The sequence below is a fragment of the Biomphalaria glabrata genome, chromosome 1, assembly GCF_947242115.1.
Source record: "Biomphalaria glabrata chromosome 1, xgBioGlab47.1, whole genome shotgun sequence".
In the NCBI taxonomy this organism is placed as follows: domain Eukaryota; kingdom Metazoa; phylum Mollusca; class Gastropoda; family Planorbidae; genus Biomphalaria; species Biomphalaria glabrata.
Genome location: NC_074711.1, coordinates 57,258,788 through 57,275,976, shown reverse-complemented (window position 1 = coordinate 57,275,976; position 17,189 = coordinate 57,258,788). Strand labels below are relative to the sequence as shown.

The 17,189-nt window shown below is 32.8% G+C and overlaps 1 protein-coding gene across 9 annotated transcripts in view; it reads left to right on the top strand.

Moving 5' to 3' along the window:
• LOC106059132 (furin-like) overlaps positions 1-16,885 on the top strand; it is a 190,274-nt gene extending 173,389 nt beyond the window's left edge. For 3 of the 9 annotated variants that reach the window (XM_056004098.1, XM_056004151.1, XM_056004134.1), the window contains 6 exons: positions 2,479-3,015; positions 4,700-4,846; positions 8,323-8,426; positions 9,118-9,317; positions 10,556-15,425; positions 15,513-16,885. In XM_056004098.1, coding sequence (XP_055860073.1) covers positions 2,479-3,015; positions 4,700-4,846; positions 8,323-8,426; positions 9,118-9,317; positions 10,556-10,793 — 1,226 coding nt within the window. In that variant the 3' untranslated portion in view covers positions 10,794-15,425; positions 15,513-16,885. Of the gene's footprint in view, positions 1-2,478; positions 3,016-4,699; positions 4,847-8,322; positions 8,427-9,117; positions 9,318-10,555; positions 15,455-15,512 lie in introns of all 9 variants that reach the window. The other 6 variants (XM_056004097.1, XM_056004116.1, XM_056004106.1 and 3 more) reach the window with 6 other exon arrangements.
• The last annotated feature ends 304 nt before the right edge of the window (positions 16,886-17,189 follow it).

The window sequence follows — 17,189 nt, the reverse complement described above, 5'->3', positions numbered from 1 at the left end:
AGTTCTACTTTTTCTTTTTCTTCAACTTTTGTACCCCAAAGAAAAATGAAGGGTTTAGGATTTGCACTTTGTCCCTGTTGTAAATACAGACCTAGAGGTAGTCAGTACATTTAGCAGACATTTCAGAAATATTATATTCACTGTCTTACCATAGTGTTCAAAATTGTTGTGATTTTTTGTTAATTGATTAAACATTTATTTGTTCAATTATGTTGTTTTTCAAAGTTGAGTGCATTCCCTTTTCTCTATAGTATTGGAATCATTGCCCTCCTCAGCAGCTGTCTTATTTTTTTATTCTAGTAATGAAAAAAGTTCTTCTAAATTTGCATTTGGTACAGCTTTTAGAATACAACCTTCAATTAAAGTGCCTGAAAAATTTCTTTGTCATATGAAAAAAAATAATTTGCTTGCTTTTATTTTTCTGTTTTCATTTTTATGCAGAATATGCTCATTGAATGAATTTGTTGATTTTTCAGTTGACATGTGTTTACTTCATTTTTTTGTGTCTTTATTTTTCTGTGACATTTTTTTTTTTCTTTTTTAAATTTCTGTCTATATTTGGTTATATTTTGTCTGGACTATAAGGTCTATGTGTCTTTGTCTAATAGGTCTTTGCTGTGTATGTTTCATTATCTTTGCCTTATCAGTCTTATTGGTCTATTTTTCATTGTCTTAGACTATTAAGACTGTGGATTATGTAATATTACTATTTAAGTCAATAAAATGACCAAACTATATCATTGTCTGTTTTGCCTACTGCTCAAGTCTGCTGCTACGGGATCAGTCTCAGTCAGTCCTAAATGTTTGTCTCCAGTGTACAGACCTGTTCAAGTATTTTCTCTGTCCAAATAAAGCTTGCATGTTGGTTTTCTTTTGGATAGGAATGATGACTAACTCTTTGCCTTGCTTATTTGTTTCATGCAAGAACTTTTTTTGTTTCTTTGGCTAAGAATGAATAGTGTAAAATTGTTTGATATCTACTAGAAAAATCAGTCAATTGGGAGTGGATGGTCAAAACATTTTTAGCAGTTTTGTTTCTTTGCTTAGTATTTGCTTTGACTTTAAACAATATAATACTGAATTTCTTTATTTGGAAATTTTAATTTTAAAATTGAAAACAATATTCTGAAATCATTGATATTTTGCTAGAGGAGAAATGAAAAGTTCATTAGTCAAGTGCCAAACACTTTAATGGCATACAATATTTTATGAATAGTATCAAATGTGTAATAAAAAGATTTTATGGACTTGAAATTGTACACAAATTTCTTCAACTTTTTTATTTTGCTTCTAAAAAGAATCAATGTTTTTTTTAAAGTTTTTTTTTTCTTAAACTCACTTATCACCATTGATTCTAGGAAATATAGGTTTGGCCATTTTTACTGCCAACTCTTCTAGCTTAACTTAGCTTGCGTAGGTAAAATTGTCTGTATGCTTGAGAGAAAAAAAATCAATATTTTGATGACACTTCTCTGTCTGACTGTAAAACTTAGTGTTCACTACTCAGTTCTTTGCCTTGATAGAACAAATAACAGCATGGATAGATGACCACCATCGCCAACTAGTTTTTTTTTTTTTTTTTTTTTTTGCTGTTGTCTTTAAAAATTAAATCAAAACAAATACAAGGGTAAGTTGATATTATTTCTCATGCATTCAATGCAATTTTATTAGAGATATTAGTTTTTGTCAGGAATATAATTTTAAAGTAATAGTAATTTATTTAATTATATCAATTAATTCTTTCATTTTTTTGAACCAGTACTTTTAGTGCTAATAATGAGAAGGAAAACTTGATTTTTTTTTATTTTTTTTTTGCAATAATTCATATTCAATTTAAAGTAATTTTAATACTTTTAAAGATGATGTCTTAATGTTTAAATTTTTTGTCATTTATGGTTTGTTTTTATTGCACTTTCTGTCAAAGATAACCTTTGATTCTCGGATCTAATGTAAGAACAAACGTGATCATGAAAAAGTAATTTTAAAAAATGTTCTTCACCCTAATCAAAAGTTATTTACTAGCAACAGGTTTATATAAAACTATTTTTCCAATAATAATTATATGAATTTGACATCATTCCATGCAGAGTTTTTTTAAAATAAGAAATGTTTATTTTCCCAAACAAAATTTTTTTTTTTTCAATGCAATAAAAATTGAAACTTCTGAAGATTTTTGTATAGACGGCATTTCTAACTAAGAGTCATGGTTTCAAGAAAGGAAAGTTTTCAAGAAGTACCTACAGCAGTTATAGTGACCAAACAATATTCTTTTAAATGTATACATTTTTTATACTATTCACCATGATCATGGGAATATTCCCATTGACTATTTAAATTTTAAGTTTGATAATAAAAATGTTTAGTTGTGAAATGAAGAAGAACAAAGTGTTGTTTGAACTATTCCTTCTTGTTGTTGTAAGTTTTCAAACCTTTGTGACTTCTTTTCTTTCTCTTTTATCTCCTTTCTTCTTGTTTCAGCTCGACCAGTCAAGTTGCGAGATTGGGTACTGGTACTGTACGGCACAGACTCTCCCCCACGCAAGAGCCCCACATCAGCTCGTAGCCCTCATTATGACTATGGGGTGCACTATAACGTAAATGAACCACCCAGACCTGTTGACAGGACAAAGACTACCTTCACTTACGATGACCCCATGTACAATACTGACGAAGACGAGGACTACTACCAGAAAACCCCAGCCCCGCTGACGACAAGGCCGCCAACTACCACCACTACAAAAAGCACAACGCCCTTCTACCAGGCCTATCAAGGAAACAGAAAGCAGTCGGTTGACTCACCACATTACCCTACCCACAACCGTAAGAATTCGGATTATAATAGGGAACGTTATTACCCCACCTATGCACCATATATTAACCAGGCCCACTGGTATGACACTCAGCAGCATCACCATTCTCACCCAGAGCATACTTGCATTTATGAAACCTTAGCCAAAAAGTCCAACGTGTCTGTCTTGCAAACTGTTCGCAAAAGGCGCCCCCAACTAACCCCAGGCAAGCAAGCTTATTAACCCTTCTGCCTCATCTTGCACAAATATTGATGTTGTACTTTTGTTGTGGTCTTCAACAACTTCATCCAAAATTTGTCTTTCACATGTTCAGCTTATGATACTATTATACCTACTGCCATCTGTGATTAGTGTTGTTGTTGTTTTCAATATTATCTCTCTCCCCTATCATTGTCTACTGGTATTTGTTTAGTTTTCCTTGCACCTAGAACTTGGTTTTAATTTGTTTTAACTGTGATGTAAACCATTGTGTGACATCAACGTTTGGTGTTAGGTTTCACTCCACTGCTACCGACCTGAAAGAACATTGTCATATTTCTGCAAGAATAATTCTTTGATGAGTGAAACAGTTGTTTTTTTTTTGTTTTTTTATTATATTTGATGTCACACAACAATTTCATGTTTTTAAGTAGAGTTGGAGAACATTTGCCAGGTAGAGACGAACATTTTTTACTTCATTTTTTTTTCCAATGAAATATTTTATATTACGTTTAAATGAAAATTTTATTTTTAATAATGCAAAGCAAATTTAAAAAAAAAACAAAAAAACTGGATCTCTGGATGTTCTTTAGCCTCCTGTCCTGATGTTCTTTAGCCTCCTGTCCTTTGTGTTTCAAAATCTCATGGCTAGAAAGCTTGGTGCCTTCATTGCATGCTTATTGATTGGCTCATTGATTCCAAAGTTTTTAGGTCCAGCTCATTACTTTTATCTTGAGATTTAGTCCAAATTAAAATAAACATTTGCTCATAGATGAGTTGCATGAAATTGAAGTTGATTGCAGTCTCAATTTTATGCTGAACTATTTCCTTCTTCTCTTATTATAAACACTTCTATTTCAGTTTGCCTCCATCTTTGATTTTAATGGATGAATACAAATTTATTTGCTGTCACAAGTCTGATATATAAATTATTTTTTTTTTTTTTTTAATTGTTTGAAATGATTAACTAGCTAATTTTGTTGATTTCTTTTCCATTGAAAATGTCAATCTTATTTGGGGTTTCATGCTCAAATGTATTGATAATTGAAATGGGCTTTTTGTTTATATTACCAATATTAGTTTCACCTCAGTGTGTGTGTGTGTCCGTCCTTTGGTCTTCCAATTTATAATTTCTCTTTGTTTTGGTGTAGTCTGTTGTTTTGTTTTTTTTATAGTCTGTTGTTTTGTTTTTATTTAGTCTGTATGTGTCTATACTGTGTTTAGCTTTATTGATATTGTCATGTGTGTGAAATTAGAAATTTATAGGTCATGGTATTTTTGTCTAAATGGGATAGAGTTAAAGGCCAATATTTCATTAAATGTTAGCTAGCGTTAAGAAAAAACTTCGGAATATTACACTCTTGAAAATTAAACTATTTGCACCATTTAAAGTTTAAAAAAATTAGTGCAACAGACCTGGATTTTTCTTAAAAAGAAATATTGGGCATTGAAATTGTTTTTACTTTTAATTGTTAACTTCTTAGTTTTTCATTTAGGTTTAGGAAATGTTATAACTTTTAATCTATTTAACTGATCACTGAAATAAATCTAGCCATATTTGCTTTAAAAACATATATACAAAATTTTCTTACTGCTGGTTTGATTCCAAGAACTGTGTTGCCATCAGCAGTGGTCATTAGCTTTGTATTAACTTCCTGACTCTTAGCTGTTCCATTTCTCTGTACTTCCAGCTGAACTTAAGGAGTGGACATTGGTCATGATGGGAACATCTCCTCACCTAACAAAGCGCAATGGAAGTACTCAGAGCGGCTCCAACAATGCTACCAGTGATGGTAGTTTCACCTGCGCAGGTGTTACTTCCAATGGTATATGTATAGGTGTGTTCATCTTTTTATTGACTTTCCTTTAGGTGCTGGTGAGGACAAACTTTGAGCTTGTATCTCATTCTTCTGGTTGCATTGTATAGGATGTTATCATTAGTTATATGACCAAACACTTGACAGAAAGAAGGGAACAATTGTGTCTTGAATGTGAACAGAGAAAAAAGTGTTTTAAGTTTAAAGATTTATTGATCTTCTCTATTTAGACATTACCATTGTATCACCCCTACTGTACTTCATTCTTTAACATTGGCTCTTTGAAAAACAAAATTTACTGAGATTGTAACTAGAAGTTAATTACTTTTGTCTATTATCAATTGTGCCATAAATTGTTTCAATTCTTTTTTGCCCATCTTTTTTCTTTAGTAATGTAATGTAATTGTTAGTTGCTTGTATTGGTAACCTAGTAATAAAATGTAATCCATATCTTAATCTTTGAACTAGCTCAGAATGATGTGTCCTGCATATGCTTGTTGCTTTGCAATAATAAAAGGACATGAACTTTGTGTTCAATGTTTCTTTTTTTTTCCTGGGAGAGTTCAGTGTTTGGTTCAAAAACTGTGTTGTTCACTTCCTGGACTTTTGGATTCTGTTCATGTTTGTAAATGAAAAATAATAATAATAATAATAATAAGATTGTAAAGTAATTAGAAAATGGAAAGTCAAAAAAGATTCAGCGACTGCTGTAAAAAAAAAGTGATGGCCTGGAGTCAGCAAATGAGCCTGATAGAGAAATTGAGCATGGTAAGGAAAGGTTGGAGAGCTTAGAACAGTGCCTGGAAAGGTTAGAGTTCTAAGAACAGTGTCTGGAAAGGTTAGAGTTCTAAGAACAGTGTCTGGAAAGGTTAGAGTTCTAAGAACAGTGTCTGGAAAGGTTGGAGAGCTAAGAACAGTGTCTGGAAAAGTTGGAGAGCTAAGAACAGTGTCTGGAAAAGTTGTAGAGCTAAGAACAGTGTCTGGAAAGGTTGGAGAGCTAAGAACAGTGTCTGGAAAGGTTGGAGAGCTAAGAACAGTGTCTGGAAAGTTTAGAGAGCAAAGAACAGTGTCTGGAAAGGTTAGAGAGCTAAGAACAGTGTCTGCAAGGAGGGAGTTTGGTATGGGGTTGTGGGATTGAAATCAAATATGAAGGGGGAAAATAAGCTCAGTTTGAAGGGAAGGGTAAAGATAGTGATTTTAGAATCATTTTTATAAAATGTGGTTTAGAAATATTTTTGTTATTTATTTTTAGATTTTGTATTAATGATATTTTTGTTTAAATGAAAAGAGATTTTTTTTATATATAAATATAAAATTATCATTGTTAACTCAGTTCTGTTCTATTCTACTTTTTAGCGGCCCCCGAAAGGGGAAAAGACGCTATTAGTTTTGTGCAAAATGTCTGTCCGTCCGTCCCGTTTAGATCTCGTAAACTAGAAAGATATTGAAAATCCGACTTCACAATATTTTAGACCATTCAAAGTTCTGATGCAACGGCTACTTTTTTTTTTCCTGAAAGCGAAAATTCTAATTTTTAAAATCAATTATGCAAGCAGTTTTTTTATAAGAAAAAGCTAATTAGTATGCATTATATGTTAGACCTAATTTAAGACGAATAGTAATCTTATAAACATCATTTTTGTGCACATTTTTTCTAATAGTGGAAATTTCTTTTTCTTTTTTTTTTTTTTGAGGATTCAAATACGAGATTGAGCCTTTTCAAAACAATTAACTTATTTAGTTCGAACCGAGGGTCCCGGGTTCGAATCCTGGTGAAGATTGGGATTTTCAACTTCTGAGTCTACCCAGCTCTAATGGGTACCTGACATTAGTTGGGGAAAAGCAAAGGCGGTTGGTCGTTGTGCTGGCTACATGACACCCTTGTTAACCGTAGGCCACAAAAACAGATGAACTTTACATCATCTGCCCTATAGACCACAAACTAGTTAGGCCAGGTTCACATCTAACTTTACATTCACTTTCACGTATCCTTTGATCTGCGGGACGGTTGGGGCACTAAACAAGATCTGTTAACCTTCTTTCTCCATTCTTATCTCTCATTTGTCTTTGATATAATTTCATTCGGATGTTCTTTCTGAAAATATTGAAGCCTACCTGGGTGGACCACTGGTCGTGCGGTTTGCGCGCTGGACTGTCGTTTGGATTTATCGACGATCGGAGGTTCAAACCCTGCCTGCTCCCATCCCCCGTCGTCCTGCGGGAGGTTTGGACTAGGAAGTAAACTATCTTCAACTCTGAAGGATTATCCGAATTATGTAAAACATTTTACTTCGGGGGCCAATTTTGAGTTTGTGTTTCCACACAAACTGTCTTTTGTAACCTTGTTTATTTTTATGACATACTTGTACTTCCTGTTGCTTCCTAAAATGTTCAAATTTCACTTTTTGGAATCTTGTCCAATCTTTGAGGTGTCCTTCGCTCAGCTCACATCATGTGATGATTATGTTGAGCTTGAAGATACTCTTTAAATGTGCAGTGCTGCATAGACCCAAACATTAAAGCATGTAGCATGTAAAACAAATAGACTTTTTTTTTGTATGGAATAACAATCTTACCAGCCTTGACCTACTAAATTTTCCTGATGCTACACCCCAAAAATTATGATGAGAGTTGGTGACTATTCCAGCATGTACCAACATCATCTGTTTGATTTCCAGCCGCATGTGTTTGTATGGTCATTCAAACCAGTGGGCACCCATCTTCTTCTGTTCAGGATAATCTGTGACTGATTTTCTCTTTACTGGATAGTATTATTATATTTTTCAAAAACTTATTTATCAATGAACAATCCATGCAATGCTTCTTAGTAATGAACTAATAACTAACATGAACTGAAAAGTGTATTTACTTCAATGTTGTGGATGTTGCTAAATTTTTTTCATGTTAACATTTGGCAGATTGTTTTAAGCTTTTTGGTTATTCCCCAGAAAAGTGTTTTCAAAATAACTTAAATTGTTAATAAATTATTCTTTTATCTTCACACATCAATTCAAACAATCTTGTTTTTTTTTTTTTTTTTGTTTTTAAGTTTTGTTCTCAAAAGTTTTAATTTAACATTCTCAAAATAAAATGCTTTAAATATGACATTTTACCAGTAAAGAAAACTTTTCATCGTTTGGTTTATTTCATTTTAATAACAAACTTTAAAAAAAAATAGTTCTTGTTTTTATTGCTAATGTATTGGGGTTTTTTTATTTTAAACTTACCATTTTTTATTTCTACTTTTATTAATTTCTTTTTAATTCTTTTTTTTTTTTGTTTTTGTAGTTTGTTAGTTGAAACCTTAAAAAAATGTTGGAAAACTTTTTAATTTGAAGTAAAAATAATATGGCCTTTTTTTTTTTTGTTCTAGTAGCTCTAATTTCTTGCTGATCTATTTATTGCAGATTTTATAATTCCATTTTTTTTACTGCTTTTAAACTGAGAGTTATGGCAAATAGAACATTTCAGGAGTTTGTCTTTTGTTCTGTCCTCAGAGTGTAAGCCTGGCTACTTCAAGATGGGGGAGCATTGCGTGGCTCACTGCCCTCAACATTACTTCGGCAGTGTCCAAGGGTCCAAATCCATGTTGCACTCTCAAGTGAGAAGCTCTTCATTGTCAGATGCCTTCTTCTAATTACTTTTCGTTTCTTGTATCTTAACTTTAAATATTGTATGCTTAATGTATCTCAGTGATGCTCAACCATTTTTACTCAGGGGGCTATTTAAGTTTCTGATAGTGTGACACTAGCTGCACCTCCTCAAACAATGGAAGCAACCCCCCCCCTTCTGCTTCTTTATACACTGTGATCAGAAGTTTCATGGGACTAGATACCATCATGGATTGTAACTGAACCTTGGGCCATCATTGATGTACTCAGTAGTAACTTTGTGAAAGTATATTTCTGCTAAAAATAATTTCTAAAAAAAAGGGCTGAAAACTTTTGAGGAAACTTACAAAAAAAAAAAGCAGAAAATTTTTGTAGCAAGTAAAGACATTGAATTGTAGTCTCTTTTGATTTACTTTGTAACAGTAGTACACATTTTGTGTAAATATATTTGACGCAGTAGTCACACTAGTATGTATTCACACAATAAGGGAGAGGAATATCTTATTGTGCAAAAAAGAGGTTGAATTATAGACACTTTTAATTAGAGTTTTAAAAATAGTTTTAAATATATTTAACACACTATCTTATTATTATGTGTACAAATTAATTAAGATGACATCAAATCAGGAAGATTATTATCAAGAGATCATCTGATTGGATTGTTATTAATGTTCTTTGCAGGGTGAGTGTAAACTCTGCCATGACTCCTGCCTGAACTGCAAAGGATCAAAGCCCACTGATTGCTTCCAATGTGCCTCAGGGTTTGAAAGGAAAGGAGACGTTTGTGAGAAGAAAATGATCTGGGACCTTCTAGACCCAGATGTAATGAAGCATTTAGCCTGGGCCATTATTCTGTGTATAGCTGCCATACTCCTTTTTAGGTGAGTGGGTTCTCTTGTTTACCTAAGAAGGGAATGGACAAATTATATTTATTTTTAATTAATCATTTTTTTAAATTATATTTGTTAATTATATATGTTATTTTTCAATGACTTCCTACCTCTACTCTCAAGGTTGTGTTTCAATGACTTCCTACCTCTGCTCTCAAGGTTATGTTTCATGACTTCCTACCTCTGCTCTCAAGGTTATGTTTCAATGACTTCCTACCTCTACTCTCAAGGTTGTGTTTTAATGACTTCCTACCTCTGCTCTCAAGGTTATGTTTCATGACTTCCTACCTCTGCTCTCAAGGTTATGTTTCAATGACTTCCTATCTCTACTCTCAAGGTTATGTTTCAATGACTTCCTACCTCTGCTCTCAAGGTTTTGTTTTAATGACTTCCTACCTCTACTCTCAAGGTTGTGTTTTAATGACTTCCTAGCTCTACTCTCAAGGTTATGTTTCAATGACTTCCTACCTCTGCTCTCAAGGTTATGTTTCAATGACTTCCTAGCTCAGCTCTCAAGGTTATGTTTCAATGACTTCCTAGCTCTACTCTCAAGGCTATGTTTCAATGACTTCCTAGCTCAGCTCTCAAGGTTATGTTTCAATGACTTCCTAGCTCAGCTCTCAAGGTTATGTTTCAATGACTTCCTAGCTCTACTCTCAAGGTTATGTTTCAATGACTTCCTAGCTCAGCTCTCAAGGTTATGTTTCAATGACTTCCTAGCTCAGCTCTCAAGGTTATGTTTCAATGACTTCCTAGCTCAGCTCTCAAGGTTATGTTTCAATGACTTCCTAGCTCAGCTCTCAAGGTTGTGTTTCATGCTTCCTACCTCTGCTCTCAAGGTTATGTTTCAATGATTTCCTAGCTCAGTCTCAAAGGTCTAACTAATCTTTTATGCTTAAATCTAATAGAAAAAAAAAGCAACTGTTCTTGAAATAAAAATATACCTGCTTTGAGCCCATACAAAATGTAAAACATATATCATTTTTTTTGGAAAACATTTTGTTTAAAACATTACCAAAATTCTGTCACCAAAACACCATAGTCTGATGCCAAACAATTTATCAATTTATTTGAGAATTTTTTTTTTAACATTCTTTGTCATATATACTTTCTGAATCCAGGTGTGCATTAGAAACAAGAAGGTGAGCAAAAGTAACAAAAATATTTGTTGATTTTTTTAAGCAAAATGTTACAATTCTTCTTACATTTAAGAATTTTTTGTTTTCCAGTGTTGTGTTTGGGATACTCCAAGCAAGAGAAAGAGGACGGCTGTGTTGGAAAAATAAGCCAAACTACGTGCCAGACTGGGGTAAAGGTCACTATGATGGGGTCACACCAAACTTGGCTATGCATGACCGTGACATGGAAGCAGAGTTCTCTCTCCCTGCCAAAACACATACATTATTTTCCCAGGCCATAGGCTATAAACATCAGCGCTGCAGTAACCGACCTGGTCAATTCGTTTGATAATTAAAGCCATACACTGTAACATAGCTGTCAAAGGTACCAACACCTTGTGACCTAGAACTCTTAGGAACAAGTAAATATAGTACCAACTTCCATAGAACATGGCTTAGTCACCTGCATAATTATATAACCATGTACTGCAATCTACTGTAAGTTGGCTTTAGCTGGACACATCATCAACACCAGAATGGGTTTTTTTATGTATTGTAAGTGCCCACCTTTGTTAGTCCATTGAATTCAGGGAAAAGTAATTGTCATAAATCCAAACTCTTCCCCTTTATCTGTGGACAAGAGAATTGTCCACAAGAAGACGTAAAGGAATAGTTTTTTTTTTGCTTTTCTTTGTGCTTGATCTTCTCTCTCTCTCTCTCTCTTTGTTTGTTTTTTTAAAAGCTTTAAACTTTGCATTTAAAAGAAATGGCCACTATTTGTTTTCTCCACATTTTGTCATTGGTGAAAGCAGATTTCAGTTGAGTGGCCTTTCTAGTTCAAATTTTTATTTCTAGAACTGTTTGTATGACTGGGACATTGGTGTTCAGAGAGAGAGTTTGTGGTGACTTATTGACCTGCTAAAGCCTGAGGTCACTTGAGTACCTGCACAGTATGTGGTCACTTAGGCATCTTCTTTATTCTGTAGTCATTTACCTGCTACAGAATGTAGTCATAGAAAAACCTGCCACAGACTGGTTATAGAGAAACCTGCTTCAGCCTGTAGTTACATAGAAATCTGCTATAACCTTTGGAGAGAACTGTGACTGCCTGTGGGGATCTAACTACCTGTTACTGAATGTGGTCACTACCACAGCTTGTGATCAACTAATGACCAGTTACAACTTTTGGTCAATAAGATCTAATACTGTCAGTGGTCACACATTACTCTTCAAAAGTAACATAGTTGCCAGATAAGTCTTTTAGAAAACATAGTCAAGTCCTACAAGCAATACACTGTAACCCCAGCAATACATTTTGTGTAGTATTTATGTTTCACACATAAAAGTGTAAAATTGGTGTTTAATGTGTTCAAATTTGTGGAACTTTAAATGTATACAATCTTTTAGTAAGAAAGCTTGACATTTAAGTTAAAAGTTATATAGAAATATTAGTATATGCTAAGTTTTCTGATTACTTAGAAGTATTTAGAATCAATAATCTTATGAAAGAGACTTCTGGCCCTTTTTTTATTTGGCATCAGCCGCTATTGTACAAGTTAATTATTTATAACCAGGGGAACAATATTTTTATTTGAAAAATTGGCTACAACACAAATGTGACTCTATATTTAGATGAATTCATTAATGCTAGATCAATTAATAACCTGCTCTAAGGGACTGAAAAGTCCATGATATTTTTATATTCTATTCTAAAAGATTGAAAACTCAATGACAAATTCATAATTCTATTCTAAAAGATTAAAAAATTCAATGACAAATTCATAATTCTATTCTAAAAGATTGAAAACTCAATGATAAATTCATAATTCTATTCGAAAAGATTGAAAACTCAATGATAAATTCATAATTCTATTCCAAGGGATTGAAAAAAACATTTTTTTGTCTCCTGTTTATTTCTAAATCTGATCTTGGCAAGTACTTTGTGTGTAACTCCATCGGTGCTACTATATTTTGTTAGTACTACTGTACTGATACCAGTCTGTTATCATGACCAGTGAGTGTGACATCATGATATTGGTTAGGAAGACATTTGATTGTTGTCACTTTTTATGTATAGATTTTTTTTTACATTTGTAATTAATTTATTGTTTTTATAAATAATATAATTCTAGTCTAATTATATATTATTGCTTTTACAAATCAAGTCAGTAAGAAAGGCAATGAATGAAAACAAAAATTGCTTCACATCAAAACTTTTGTTGGGAACATGTTTCAAACTGAGCATAGAGTCAACCTGAAACACTTTACCAAACATATTTTGTTTTGGAAATTGCTTTTTTTTTTTTAATAACTTCCTCGGATGACATAGCTTGGTAAACATTAGTATAATTATTGTATGCTGAATTAGTCCCAGCATCTTTGCTACATTTAACTAGCTTCAGATATCTTCACCACAATAAGTCCAAATATCTTCACCACTTTCCTGGATCCCAGCATCTTCAGTACATTTACCTAAATGCCAGGATCTCCACCAGACATAACTTGATAACAAATGTTCCTAATGAGTTAAAGCTGTTTAAGATTCAATTATCCAAGCTTGCTTTGAAAAGTTTTATATCAAGAGTGTAGCTTAAAAAAAATTAAGTTATTCAAGGACATCTCCAGAGCTTGACTTTTCCTAAATATTAAAATTATTGTATCAGAGCTTGAAATAAAATGTAGAACAAAAATTTTTTAATATCTGAAAAGGTGTATTAATCTATTTTTTTTAAATTCTGTTTAATTATTTTATACTTAATCAATGAGCTATTTTAATTTGCTTAGTTACCAAAGACAATACAAAAAATGCTAATGTATTAAACATAAACTTTGATAAATAATGTATTGCCTACTTAAAGTATATTTAATAATTCAGTATTAAGACTCTGTACTTAGGTCAGTTTACAGCAAATTATGACAATTATTTATAAATGTTTGTATAAAACTTAGAAAAAAAGCTGTGTAATTTTTTTTATTGGTTCTATGAGGTGTTCATACTGTATGCCAAGAGTAGTTCTATTGTTCCACCAACAAATGCTATCATGATCCATTGAATGTTTTTGTTTTGTTAAAATTTTTTATGTTTTAACTTTTTATATTTATTGATTCATTGAATTACATTGTGGGATGTGTTTTGTTTGTGTACAGTATTTATTTTCTCATGCCAGACTGTAGATTCATGGAAAACATTTTTAGAGAGACATTTCATTGATGATGTAGCTTTAGACTTAAAAGTATGTCTCACATGTTTGAATGTATGTTCTGAATCAGGCTTTGCTTTCTACATTAGGCATCATCTGAGCCTGCTGGGTTTTTCTTTTTAAAATCAAAAAAGGTCTGTGTTTAAAAATTTGTCAACACTACATGCCTTCCAAGTGCATGCAAACAAACAAATTGGTACCGGTATTTTAAAGTTTTTCACAAACAAAATTATATGCATATCCTTCTAAGCTAACTCTAGTCTGAAGGTGTTTGAATTTGCTTTACTATCCATGAGAGAGAATACTTGAGTACCTTACTTAGAAAGAATTTCAAAGCAATAAAAATTAAATAATTCATCAGTCCATGTTTAGCCATAATAAAGATAAAGGTGCTCCATCAGTAATAGTAATTCAGCAGAAGACACAATTTTTGGCTTTAAAACTTAGTCTTTTTTTTTTTTTCTTGACATTCTGGTTCTTGCTGGTACAAAAAGTTTGTTTTTCCTCAAGGCTAAATGGTTTTCGTATTATTATTACTCTTTCTGTCACTGCTTCACTTTGGTGTCATCTCAGTCTATATTGTAAGACAGTCTTTATATTTCTTTGTTATAACTGCGTAGACATTTGCTATTTTAACTGATCTACAACATATGTAAAGTTTGTACTAAGACACAAGGATGTACTAATTTGTGTGTGTTGCTGTATGTATATTGGCCTCAACCTTTTGTTTGAACTGATGGTCTTCTTACATGTTGTTGTTCCAGGGCTGGGGAACATGTTCAGGACACCAGGGAACCATGGCCAACAGCTGGAACTGAAATTTTAGTCCCTTATCTCACTTCAAGCTGGTTTGTGTATTCCAAGCTGGATAAGGGAAAGGATTTACTTCCCCTGGGCAGTGTGAGATATCTGAGGAGTGATGGTCCTTTGGTAGAACTGACCTGCTTCCTGTTACCCCCCTTCCCTGCAAACAAGTTGATATTTGCTCATTCCAAGCTGGATGTGTCACCCTCAACTGACAAAAACCTTTGTGTTTATAATTGTGTCACTGTCTAGTCCTATTTGAATGAGGTCAAGGTCATTGAAATCATTATTAACGTTTTGGAATTAGTCATTAGTTTTATGTTTCACTCTATAGACAGTAATCTTTTTGTAACTTTTTTTTAATAATGCTTATTACATCTGAGCCAAAATTAAAAGAACTTTTTTTTCAATATTTCAATTAGATATAATGTTGAGCCCATAGGATAATATTAGAATAACTATTGTTTAAAAGCAAAGGCTCTGGCCATTAATTCAAATAAAAAGGTTAGGGAACAAAGCATTTTCAAATAATTATACAGTCACATAACTTGTGAAACTTTAGCCTTCTAAAGGTAAGCCCTAGGCTTTTGTTTAAATGGATTTTCTTTTTTTGAGTATCGAAAATATAAAAAAATTATAAAATTTAGGTTTATCTATAACATTTTCTAATCAATAAAAAAAATGTTTTCAGTGCATTTGTAATAAGTTCTTTCATGTATAAACATTTGATAAAATTGAGATGGTAAAAAATGGCCAGAATTTCTGGTAGTCAATAAAGTGTTTGTTTTCAATCCTGATTATTTGTTTCTTGCATGTACTATTTGGAAGCTAAGAAACTGAAGATTTTAAGACATTTTTCATTTTAAAACGTTTGTGGCTTAATAGCCATCTCTGTGCTCATGTTTTATTAAGTAAAAAGGTCTGAACATTTTCATGATACATCAATAGGTCTGAACATTTTCATGATACATCAATAGGTCTGAACATTTTCATGATACATCAATAGGTCTGAACATTTTCATGATACATCAATAGGTCTGAACATTTTCATGATACATCAATAGGTCTGAACAATTTCTAGATACTTAACATAGGTCTGAACAATTTCTAGATACTTAACATAGGTCTGAATAATTTCTAGGTACTTAACATAGGTCTGAATAATTTCTAGATACTTACATAAGTCAGAATAATTTCTAGATCTATTTACTCTGAGATAGTTGTGAAGATTATGTAGATTAAAATTGGTCTGAACATTTTCCAGATGGGTCTAAACATATTCTAGTTGCACTGACATAGATAAGTTAGATCCCTGTTATCCTTAGGGCTCAATTTTATCTTCTTTTTGCAAATTGAAGGAAATTTTATATGATGTCAATTGGTGACTTTCTTTGATTCTGTGAAATGTTGTCATAATTTATTGTTGTTGCCTGTAAGTGTGTACTGATGCTCCTCATCATTCTTTGAATCATTGCTGCCAACACGTTCATCTTCTTGCATATATACATATGTCATGATCATTTGCACTGGTTTCTTAGTTGACTCTGTTATAGTATTATGTCATATAATTATTCTGTTGACATTTTTGTGTCTATTGGCATTGTTTTGATATTGTTTTTATTTTTTATTTGCTTTTTTTTCATTTCTACTACCTCATTACTAGTTGATTGATTTGCTTTTGTTTCTAGGGGCAATAATCGGAGTTACGGTAGAGACCATAGTCTTAATTTTTATTTGAAGTCAGTGTATTTAGTCTAGCTGTTAGTAGACCATTCAATAGTTACATGATTAGGGCATACATCAAGGAGCACAAGTTGATGTAATTATATAGGAAATGTACATTTTTTTAATTTTTTTTTACTTTTAAACAACAACTACAACAGAAAAAATGAATTTTTTTTATTTGTTCATGTAGCAATCCATTATTACAATGTCAATACATTTGTTGCCCTTTTTGTCTTTGGACAATATTTTGCATTCAGTTTTGACAAGAATAGTTTTCTTCAGCCAATGTCAACAATTCAATTTCTTTTTGTTTGACCACCAAGAGAAAGATATGCAAAATGCCTTAATGCTTCATCACTTTTTATTTCATTTTTTTTGTTCCTGTGAATATTTCTCCACCTCTAGTAGCTCAGTGTGTCCTCAGTCTTTGTGTTAGCTTTGAAACTGATAGTTCAACAACAAAGAAACAAGCATGAAGATTTTTTTTTTTTATTTTTTTTTCTCATGAGCACTTCCAAAGAGTATTTTGAAATGGCTAATATCAGTTGACTTGTTTCCATGGCAACCTAGAGACTGGTCCTGTTACTATTGGTTAGTTTTGTTTCGTTTCAGTGTACCTCCTATTTGACATGAATGTAAACAAACCACTCATTGGTCAGTATTTATACAATAAACAAATTAATTCAATAAATGTACATGTGTAGTCATTTCAGCACTGCTCTTGTTCACTTGTTTCCTAAACATTTCTTACAGGCATTTCTTGTCTTAATTGTTTCTGGGGGATGTGGGGGGGGGCCTAACACTTGAGACCATATTGTTTCTGGGGATGTGGGGGGGGGAGTTGGCCTAACACTTGAGACCATATTGTTTCTGGGGATGTGGGGGGGGGGGGGGGGGAGTTGGCTTAACACTTGAGACCATATTGTTTCTGGGGATGTGGGGGGGGGGAGTTGGCCTAACACTTGAGACCATATTGTTTCTGGGGATGTGGGGGGGGGGCTAACACTTGAGACCAT